Here is a 12093-nt window from a genome sequence, read left to right on the forward strand (position 1 = left end):
GTATGGAGTCATCTGTCGAGAACAGACTGGCAGTCCCTGACATTCTGTTGGTGTTGCCATTGCTTTGTGAGATGCCGAACTGGTCAGCCAATATCAACCCATCGAGCTGCGCCTTGTGCTCCCCTCCACTCTCTGAGAAAGTTGCCCAGACCCTGGAGTGGTGCTAGTCTCATATCGACATTAACATAAAAAATGATGGGCACGTGACCAGAGGTCATGGTAACCTGTGTGCTGACTTAGATAATATGGGATAGTCTCTTGATAATGACTGCATCAAGGAATTCTGGCTGGTTGCCAGCCGTGAGATACATCGTAGGCTCCTAACGATTGCACTGTGCCTTTCCACTGGAGCAGTAGTCTTCCATTGCCATTAGTGGGACTAGTTGGATCCATTTGGCCTCTTGGTGGATGATATGCTGCCACCAACGTAGTATGACTTTGAGATGGGCCATTGATGACACCAGTAGCCTCCATGTATTGCGATCGAGTATATTGTTTCTGACGATCTGCGAGAGATGTGTGCCTGTAGACTGAAATTCCTCCAACAGCCGTTGAGCTGTCCATCTGGTAGCAAAAGTGACTGACTGCACACCCATGCACTCCAGACCTCAAGTAGGTCCCCCTCACCATAGACACATCAGAGCCTTTTCATGCAATAATTACAGAAATTCCCCATCCTGTGTGTGGGGGCTACTGGCGTTAGACACAAATGTAGACGGATTTAGGCCTCTCAGGCTATGGACCATAGAAATGTTGTGACTGTAATGTGGTGATAGGCCAGAAGACCTCCACGTTTGCAGCTGTGCCTTGCTGTGGAATGATCTATAGCAGTTGTTCCATAGAAGTCAGAGGCGTCTTGAAGATTACTATGACGTCTGAGAACCTGTCTCGTGGAGATGCTGCAATGATGTTGTCCTGGAATTCTTCTTCCTCATCTGCAGTTAGTTCTATTGATGTTACCACTATCAGCGGCGCAGGCCTGATGGTCTCTTACGTTAATACCTGCCTGACGGCGCTGCCTCTACCCTTGAGCTGCAGAAATGCTCGTTACTGCATCATGTCCGTCGGACAGGGACGGCAGCCCTCTGCCTGCACCGTGGCCGACGCCAACTTGTCACAAGACCTGGCCAGACAGAACCAAACTAGTGGTGCAGCTCAGCTGGAGGACTTTAGTGTCCAGCAACAACGGATGCCATACCATTAAAGAGCGGATGACTCAGCGACTGCCTTTGCTGTGTCAGCTGTCACAACGTGAAACCGACTGAAACCTCATTAGCAGCTTACATGTGTAGCGCGATTTGACAGATTTGCTTCCCGCGGCTGCTGCCTCAGATGCTATTGTTAGAACATGGCCAACGAATGCGCCGGCAGGTACACTCAAACGCCACAGCCGGCGGCGATTGTGTATTCTGGGACAGCTTGCGCTCAGCCGCAATGGCATTCTAGTGCCCGCAGCGCCAAAACCACACTCTGTGTGATCGATACGATACGAGAACTAGCAAGAAAATGCGGCCTCGTCTTCAAGGCTCAAGAAGACATGCTGCTCCGCCTGGCTGCGTTCTGGCTTGTCAGACCTTAAGAATACAGACTCGCTTCTCGGTAGTAGGCAGTGTGCACGTGCTGGCGCATTTGAATGCCTTCTCACACTGGAAGATGAAGCTGCAGCGACGAGAGGCGGGACTGTCGTATCGCGGTCCTTACGCAAGCTTTCCGCCGCTTAGACGGTGTGACAGATGATGCATCAACAGCAGTCACTACGCCAACTTTCTTGCCCGTTCCACTGTCATCCACTTCGGTTTCCACTCTGCTGCCGTGTTATATTCAGCCTTGCCAAGGTTTTAGATGAAACAGCACTGACAGGGTAGTCAGCTGGGCGAGCGTTAGTCATCTCAGATGCGTTTGGGAGCACCTGCCGTTGGCCCTTCGGCGAGGTTACTCCCCTTTCCCGTTGATGGGTGCGGTTGCCTTGCTGATGGCAGCAAAACTGGGTCGTGGGCTACAGAACGCAAAACTTGTCTTCACGTCGCGGTACGCTTTAAGCAGACGCAGTCACGATAGCTAGCCGGCCGCTGTGACCGAGCGGTTTTTGGCGCTTCAGTCTGGAACCGCGTTGCTGCTACGGTCTAAGGTTCGAATCCTGCCTCGAGCTTGGATGTGTGTGATGTCCTTAGGTTAGTTAGGTTTAAGTAGTTCTATGTCTAGGGGACTGATGGCCTCAGATGTTACGTCCCATAGTGCTCAGAGCCATTTGAACCATTTCCCGTTAGCTGCAGACGTTTCCCTGAGCGCCGCGTGTGCAGATGGATGACTGTTACTTTTTTGTTTGGTGTGTTCTCCAGCGCATTTCATGCATCGCGACAGCAGGGGCAGCGACATGCGGTGCAGCCAGCGACCTGACAGTTGTAGAATGTTTATCTGCTCTCCTGCTGCGTGAGTTTCCGGATCGCTGCGACGTCCATCACGTGCTAGATGTCACGGTTGTAGGCTGTAAATCTCGCTACAACGAGCGCCAGTGGCGACGTTTTGCGCTTTTTCGGTGAGGGTAGGCGTGTCACAGAGTGCAGGTCTCACCAGTGACCGATGTCCTCAACCAGCTATATGCTCCAAAATGAATTTGTGCAGTAGAACACAAAATATCATTTTCAATAGATTCTTCACCTTATGCAAAAAAAAAAAAAAAAAAAATGCGGTATGGCAGCAGCTGCCACTCTCCGAAAGCTGTAGTCACAGTCCTGACGTTTTCACCCAGTCTCGGTGAAACCTTACTAGAAATAATTCTCCCTGGGCCTAATAGTGAAGCCTCACTGCCTATAAGTTGCTTGAGAAGTTCTTAATTATCTCCGGCAAATTAGAAGACGACTGGCAGCGGCTTTGTTACGTTTGTGGGCTGTTCAGCTTTTCAGCGTGGTGCAAAGATCTGTGCGAAGCCATCTTCATCTGGTGTACGCTTTTGTTCCGAGCTCTTCGCCTTTGTCGAACGTTGCACGTATGCAGTCGAAGCATACGCCTTTCTCTTATATTTCGACTTACGTCCCGACGAGGAAGGCAATTGGCGAGCCTCACCCAGGGAAATGGGCAGGGACACGACTGCAAGTTAACAAAGCAAAGTTTACCGTGCATCCATCCGCAACGTCCTTGGTGACCGTCTTACTGGATGACATCGATAACTCGAAAACTGTGTGACGGACTGACAAGTTGTTTGAACCTCTCGGTGAGCCAACCGGGCTTTCCTATGTACCTTAGGGGCTAGGCTTCGGAACACCTGCATCATTCGCAGCTGTAGTCAGGCAATTCAGAATTACAGCTCCATCAGTGTATAAGCAATGCTAATTAGGAAACGCGTAGACTAGAAGAGCTGAGTGTTAACCTGTTGCAGCGGACCCCCTGGCTCGCGTCGAGCGACCCACGCCATCCAGCGCCATCGTGCGCTGGTCGCCCACCAAGGAGGAGCAGCGGCAGCGGGGCGAGGAGGGCGTCTCCGGCCAGCTGGTGGTGCGCTACGACGTGGACCGCGACGCCAGCCCCAGCCAGATACTCGTGAGTCTCCGCTCTGCTCGCTGATATCACTAATCACTATTTTTCCTAAACAGATGCCACAATTTCAGGCAAGAAAGAGCATACTAACCTCTGTGATGTGCAGCTATCAAATTTGACAATTTTGCTTTTTTCTTCTTAATATATGCTATTTTTAATCACGCCTGTTGCAAGATACACTACTGGCCGTTAAAACTGTTACACCAACAAGAACTGCAGATGATAAACGGGTATTCATTGGACAAATATATTATACTAGAACTGACATTTGATTACATTTTCACGCAATTTGGTCCATAGATCCTCAGAAATCAGTACTCAGAACAACCACCTCTGGCCGTAATAACGGCCTTGATACGCCTGGGTATTGAGTCAAACAGAGCTTGGATGGCGTATACAGGTACACCTGCCCATGCAGCTTCAACACGATTCCACAGTTCATCAAGAGTAGTGACTGGCGTATTGTGACGAGCCAGTTGCTCGGCCACCATTGACCAGACATTATCAATTGGTGAGAGATCTGGAGAATGTGCTCGCCAGGGCAGCAGTCGAACATTTTCTGTATGCAGAAAGGCCCGTACAGGACCTGCAACATGCGGTCGTGCATTATCCTACTGAAATGTAGGGATTCGCAGGGATCGAATAAAGGTTAGAGCCACGGGTCGTAACAGATCTGAAATGTAACGTCCACTGTTCAAAGTGCCGTCAATGCGAACAAGAGGTGACCGAGACGTGTAACCAATGGCAACCCATACCATCACGTCGGGTGATACGTCAGTATGGCGATGACGATTACACGCTTCCAATGTGCGTTCACCGCGATGTCGCTAAACACGGATGCGACCATGCCGATGCTTTAACCAGAACCTGCATTCATCCGAAAAAAGACGTTTTACATTAGTGCACCCAGGTTCATCGTTGAGTACACCATCGCAGGCGCTCTTGTCTGTGATGCAGCGTCAAGGGTAACCGCACCCATGCTCTCCGAGCTGATAGTCCATGCTGCTGCAAACGTCGTCGAACTATTCGTGCAGATGGTTGTTGTGTTGCAAACGTCCCCATCTGTTCACAGAGGGATCGAGACGTGGCTGCACGATGCGTTACAGCCATGAGGATGCCTGTCATTTTGACTGCTAGTGATACGAGGCAGTTGTGATCCAGCACGGCGTTCCGTATTACCCTTCTGAACCCACCGATTCCATATTCTGCTAACAGTCATTGGATCTCGACCAACGCGGGCAACAACGTCGCGATACGATAAACCGCAATCGCGATAGGCTACAATCCGACGTTTTTCGAAGTCGGAAACGTGATGGTACGCATTTCTCCTCCTTACACGAGGTATCACAACAACGTTCCACCAGGCTACGCCGGTCAACTGCTGTTTGTGTATGAGAAATCAGTTGGAAACTTTCCTCATATCAGCACGTTGTAGGTGTCGTCACCGGCTCCAACCTTGTGTGAATGCTCTGAAAAGCTAATCATTTGGATATCACAGCATCTTCTTCCTGTCGGTTAAATTTCGCGTCTGTTATCTCCGTGGTGTAGCAGTTTTAATGGCCGGTTGTGTATATCACAGAACAACGGTGGTGGCAATCGAAAACCGGTGCTAAATAACAGAAATAAATCCAGTACGGAACTAGTGATTTCCAAGTGTCTGAGTTGCAGTCTGGTTCATGTTGTCGGTTTACTCTCACTATACTTCAGTGACTTACCAATTGTCTTCGTCAGGTATCACGGGAAGATGTCGATGCTCCCTGTTTGTACTCCAACTTAACTGTGACTGGAACAGCCTCATACTACCCTAGCCAGTATTTCCAAGCGCCAATAAACAATATAAGAGAGACAGAAATATAATTGTATTCTGCCTATGATTAGATGCCTCTGTGAATTTTTTAACGGCAACTATTTCACCATCGCATGCATAAGGGGCGATCAAGAAGTTTCCGTTCAAAGTCCGATCAGTCTAGAATCGGTATGGCAATCACGCAAAATCACCGGGAGCTCTGAGGAAAATCATCTAACCGACGCAACAGGTTCAGGATACGCGTCTGGTAATACACCGTGATCTGCTGCGCGGAGAAGTTTGCATCTGCCTGCTGTACATACACGTCCATTAGGAATGTTCGACACTCCAAGGCCTGTCTTAAGGGACTGAAGATCTAAGAATCACATAGAAAGAGAGATCAGCACTATAGGGTTGGTGCTCGAGTGTTTCCTATTTGAGTTGGCGATATGGGGACGTGCTTGTTTCATATATATTCTTCGTTCACCGAAGGACGTCTACCGGTGTTCGTCCTCAGGCAGCCAATAAAAGGAAAAGAGCACGTTGTTTCTGTTTGGACGCATTTGGTAATAACGCCGCCATGGTTCACGTTTCCGCATTTATCGCAAGCAGGTAGGAGAGATACGAATACCACACTAATTCCTTGCCTAGATGTCGGTGCTTATATACCCACATCGGGGTCACACTACACTGGATACACGCTGCAGCAACACCCTCGAACGGAAACATTTGATCGGCCCTATACAGTCTAAGACAAAAAGAAAGACACACCACGAAGGAATTATCCGAACGGGGTGGAAATTAGTAGATGTGATGAACACGTATAAAAAATAGTTACAATTTCAGAAAAATTTTATGAGTTATTCAAGAGAAAGAGATTCACAAATAGAGCAAATCAGTAACGCTTTGGTCCCCCTCTGACCCGTATGCAGGCAATTGTTCGGCTTGCCATTGATTGACAGACTTGCTGGATACCCTCCTGACAGGTATCATGTCAAATTCTGTGCAGCTAGAGCGTTAGATCGTCAAAATCCCGAATGGTTGGAGGTCACTGCCCATAATGCTCCAAGCTTTCTGAATTGGGAGATATTTGTCGATCTTACTGACCATAGTAGGGTTCGGCAAGCACGAAGAGAAGCGTTGGGAATTCTCGCTGAGTGCGGGAGGGGAGTTTTGCTGAAATGTAAGCCCAGGATGGTTCGCAGTGAGGAGCAACAAAACGGGACAAAGAATATAATCGACGACCGCTGTGCTGTGAGGTACCTTGGATGACAACCAAAGGGGTCCTTCTGTGAAAAGAATTGACACCCCAGGTTATAATTCTTGGTTGTCAGGGCATATGGCGGGTGACAGTCATTTTGATATTCCACCTCTATATGGGGCTCATCCAGACACTTCTTCACAGGTCATCGGGCTCGTTTCTAAGCGGGACTCATCAATAAAGACAATTCTGGGCCTAAGATGTGTCTGCAGGCAGCCCAGACAGTCGTGGGATACCAGCCAGACTGTTGCCCGACATACTGCACGAGAACCAGGAGTGATGGTCTGGGGTGTCATTTCATTTCATAGCAGCACCCCTTTGTTTGTCATCCGCCGCACCTTTACAGCACAACGGTGCGGCGACGATATTTTATGCCTCGTTTTGTTGTTCTCCTTGGCAAGCCATCCTGGGCTTACATTTCAAACAGATGCTCGTCCACACATGACGAGAGTTTCTACCACTTGTCTTCGTGCTTGTCAAATCCTTGGCCGACGAGGTCACCAAATCTCTCCCCAGTTGAGAACGTCTGGAGCATTACCGACAGGGCCCTCCAACTATTTCGAGATTTTGACGATCTAACGCGTCAATTGGACAGAATTCGGCATGAAATCCCCCAGGAGGACATCGAACAACTCGGCCAATCAATGACAAGCCAAGTAACTTATGGCATGGAGCTGGACCAAGGTGTTAATTACTTTCTCAATTTGTGGAGCTCTTTCTCTTGAGTAAAACATTGAATGTCTCTGAAATTGTAATCATTTGCTTGTCTGTATATGTACGAGTACATCACATCTACCGATTTTCGTTCCATTCGGATAATTCCTTTGTAGTGCGCCGGAATTTTTTTCCTTACAATGCATTTAGGGTAAATCACGCAATGGCAATTTTGGCTTTAAGTCATTATGAAGTGGTTTAGATAGTGAAACAAGGCAGAAGCTAACATGAACAAAGCAATGAAATGATATGAGCTTGTATGGCTCTTGTCAGCGTTACGTACACCGTCGGGATACACTGATAATCCGAAACATAATGACTATCTCTTTTTCAGCATCTGATTCACCGTAATACAGCAATGATTCCACATGGCATGGATTTGGCAAGTCGTTGGTAATCTTCCGTAGGTATGTGGCACCAGAAATCTATGTGTAGGTCACGTAGTTCCCGTAAACTACGTTTGCGGCCGCGTACATGGAACCTGATAGTGTTCTAGATGTGTTCTGTTTGGTTCACATCGGGTGATTAGCGTCCTAGATATCTATGTGACTTCACTGTCACGCTCATCGAAACACTGTAGCACTTTTCTGGCCTTGTCATTTACCTTGACGGAAGAGGTTATTACCGTCAGGGAAGATGGTGGTGGCCTGTAATAATGTCCACACAGCCCATAGTTCTCATGACGCCTTCGATTACTATGACAGATCCCACTGATGCCCAGGTGGTTTTCTTCCACAGAATAGTACTACCCGGCACTAGCCTGCGCCCATAGCGTGGTTGCATATTGAGAGCAGCCGTTCGCCTGTATGGCAGCCTCTCCAGACACGACCATCGATCTGGTGAAACAAGAAACTTGGTTCATCTCTCCAGACGACAAATTTCCATTGATCCGCCATCCAATCTCAATGATCCTGTCCTACTAAAATCCTAACTGACGATGTCGTAGGCCAAGATTGGAGCATTTAGGTTGTAAGTAGGCTGTTTAGGTTTTTATATTGGTAACGCCACGTAGCGCTCTGATGAAAATCACTGGCTGTGCTGTGTGCAGTCAGTGGCTGGTTGGCATTGTTGTAATACTCGCCATTGTAGTGTTGGGCAGCTGGATGTGAACAGCGCGTAGCGTTGCGCAGATGGAGGTGAGCCGCCAGCTGCGCAACGAGAATCATATACGACGAAAGCAAAACGCAAGGCGAAGGGGTCCGTATTTCTTCTGGAGAGAAACGAAATCTTAAATCAGCAAATAAATCATTGAATTCATTGTTTATGTCCATTATATCCATTGATCATTGATCATTGTTTATTGCAATCGATTCAGATTTACGCTTTAATAAAAACTCTTTTAGGCGTCAGACTTCTAGATAAATGTACAGTGGAATTTGTCCTTATTTTATTTCACAGTGAAAAATTTCACTTTGTAGTGCACTGTTTTTCTTCCAACTCCATTAACACTAATGGTCCAAATTCCCGGCAGAGGTTTACCGTCGCATCTTTATTGTCATACATTTTCTGTGAACCGAATTCCGAGCTACGCCGATGTTCCAGATCATTCTCGGAATACAGCACAGTGCTTCCACATTACAGCCTTGCAGTCGAAGTCTGACTTCATGTCTTCCCCCTACATCAAGACGGTTCCTCTTACATAATCCCTTGACATTTCTCTGAATGTTGTTCCTTGTTACTTGGCAAGTACAAAAACAAAGTAGTTGGCGCGCGCTCTTCTGCGTCATGTCGTCTGTTTCTTCTTCTTTCTGAGTGTTTATACCGCACTGTAGGGGGTCCATGTTTCTGGTTCCCTGTCTCCAGTTCGCATCATCTCGTGCTTGATCAGAGTGGACACTCGCTTTCTTGAGGACTCCACCGAGAGTATTTAGCCAACATTGCCTCGGTCCCTTAACACATCTTTTACCATTGATTTTCAATGAAAACCCCCGTGTTACTATTGTTTCTTGATCTGATCGAAGTAAGTGTCTATACAATTGTAGATTTCTTCCTCCATTTTATCAACGATATGTGCCACTCGGTATTGCCTACAAATTTCGTCATGGATTACGTAATCGCAAAGTGTCAGGCCTGATGTCCACAGAACCATTTTGGTTTCAATTACAGCAAGTCGTTGCTCTTGTTCTTAAGTTGCAGGCCAAGATTCGCCACCGTAGGAATGTTTTTGACTTGCGTCGATTCGGATGTTTCTTAGCGATCACAAATCACACCATTCACTGTACGCCATTTAAATCATGCATTTCTAAGACGATTTGTGACTTCGGGAACGAGTGAGTTACCGTCAGCGATTTTTGACACAAGATACTTGAATATGTATGTCTTTTGCTGATTTGTACCGTCGTTCTTGATGGTGATATTATTTGCACATGCTGACCAGTATTCGATCTTCTTTACATTGAGGCTTATTCAAGATGAAACGTCCCCTTAGAACAATTTATACAAGACTGTGCTTAACCTGGCACACAATAATTTTAGCGCAACGCAATCTGACTATCAAAAATCCCTACAAAGGAATGGCCCTGAGTAACATTAAACTATACCTTTCAAAAATCACTTACCTCACAAAAATCTTCATTACTCGAACTACTGCAATACAGCGAGCACCACTACTGCCAGCTAAATAAAAGATTCAAACTACTGAAGGCACTAACTACTGATAGGGATAGTTAGCAAATGAAAGATTTTAATAGAGAACAAACAATGTATTTACCTCAATATTCATAATATATACAACAGTTCATGACAAAGACTATTCAGGGCGGTTATTCTATACTTGGAGCTTTTTTTGAAACTTGCTCGAGACTTCAGCGGCAGTAGAACATCATCAGCATACAGCAGCGCTCAGGAAGCTGATATCTGAACATATCTGGCGACCGTGTCCGTTAATTATAAAGACGTGAAGATGGAAAAGAGCAGATCCATGATAGACAAATAAGAAAACTGCATAAAGTACTCGACTTTTACTTTTACGGTAGAGTACCAGGACGCATTCAAAAAAATGTTCAGATGTGTGTGAAATGTTATGGGTCTTAACTGCTAAGCTCATCAATCCCTAAACTTACACACTACTTAACCTAAATCATCCTAATGACAAACACACACACCCATGCCCGAGGGAGGACTCGAACCTCCTCCGGGACCAGCCGCACAGACCATGACTGCAGCGCCTCGGACCGCTCGGCTAATCCCGCGCGACAGGACGCATTCAATTTGATCTTCAGGTACTTGTACTCTCGGAGGGAAAACTTTCGAGGCTGCTGGTTTGGTTCCTGTGTACCAAGGAGCACAGCTTTTATAAATATAAAGCTTCTTGGCAGGTACAATCTGTGAGCCGGACCGAGACCCGAACTCAGAAGTTTTACCTTTCATGGGATAGTGCTCTACCAACTAAGCCACCAAAGCACGACTCACAGTCCATACTCACAGCTTTACTTTTGCCAATACCTCATTTCCTACCTTACAAACTTCACAGAAGCTCTCCTTCGGAATTCGAAAGATATGCACTCCTAGAAGGGAGGATGCTGCAGAGACATGGGATAGCCACAGGTAGGGGGATGCTTCCAGAACGAGATTTTCAATCTGCAGCAGAATGTACGCTGATATGAAACTCCGTGGCAGATTAAAACAGTGTGCTGGTCCAAGAACCTGAATGAGTTACATGTTTGCACCTGTTACTATCCTTCAAAGTAGTCACCAGAGTTTTGTAGGAACCGTTGCCAGCAATGTGGAAGGCGTAGTATACCGTTAGCAGAGCCTGTTCTGTTGATGGTGCGAATGGAGCGGTCTACTGCCTGTCGAATCTCTGGAACAGTTGTGAAGCGAATTCCACGAAGTGGTTGCTTCATCTTTGGAATCAAATCAAAGTCACAAGGGCCTAAGTCCGGCAGTAAGATGGATGGTACAGTACTTCCCATTCCCATCGACTGAACAGAGCAACCACAGCTTGCGCTTTATGCACCCACGCATTCTCGTGCAAAATGATTGGTGGGTTGCGCAGAAAGTGTTGCTGCTTCTTTTACCAAGCTGGTAGCAGGTGAAGCTCCGAAAACGAACAGTAACACTGTGCACTGACGGTCTCCCGTGGAGGAACGTAAGGCGTTAGGATAACACCATTACAACCGTACACTAGAATGACCATAACTTTAGACCGCTCCATTCGCACCATCAACAGAACAGGCTCTGCTAAAGGTATACTATGCCTTCCACATCGCTGGCAACGGGTTCTACACAATGCTGGTGACTACTTTGAAGGACGCGAACAGGTGCAAACATGTAACTCTTTTGTATCGGTTGTGACGAAATAGTTGCCACTATTTACGTTCCAACCCTCGTACAATTTTAATTCGGAAAATGACACGGCTGTGGAGTCACGGCTGTTGATTATAAACGCATTCTGGTCCTTAGGTGTGGTGGGCAGGTGATTTGCTGGAGCACCGCCTATCCTGAGTTGCCAGGGCCTGTAACCTCTTTGATTCGATAACGTCGATATCTTCAGCGGCGGAATCAATGTACTTATTCACAGAGATACAAACCAAACTATATGACATCAAGTGGTACTCAGTCAAAAGCCTTACTTGTTTCATTTATTACCGTACTAATTACGTTTTCTAACTCAGAAAAACATCAATTTTCATCTAGATGTATGGAAAAACTCATAAACCGATTTAAAATTAAGATTACGTGAGCGCAAAGATCCAATATTAGTTCAACTCAGAAAAACAATCGGACTACCACGCTTCCAGTTAAGACGTAATGTGCTCTCTCTGTATCAGTGGTTTTCTCTGCTATTAATGTAACA

The 12093-nt window shown here is 46.7% G+C and overlaps 1 protein-coding gene across 1 annotated transcript in view; it reads left to right on the forward strand.

Annotated features, from left to right (window-relative positions):
• The window catches only part of LOC126170653 (inter-alpha-trypsin inhibitor heavy chain H4-like), a 191703-nt gene that overhangs the window by 62941 nt on the left and 116669 nt on the right, over positions 1 to 12093 (forward strand). The window contains exon 6 of the mRNA XM_049920743.1: positions 3377 to 3537. Coding sequence (XP_049776700.1) covers positions 3377 to 3537 — 161 coding nt within the window. The remainder of the gene's footprint in view (positions 1 to 3376; positions 3538 to 12093) is intronic.

Source organism: Schistocerca cancellata, chromosome 1 (genome assembly GCF_023864275.1).
Source record: "Schistocerca cancellata isolate TAMUIC-IGC-003103 chromosome 1, iqSchCanc2.1, whole genome shotgun sequence".
Lineage (NCBI taxonomy): Eukaryota > Metazoa > Arthropoda > Insecta > Orthoptera > Acrididae > Schistocerca > Schistocerca cancellata.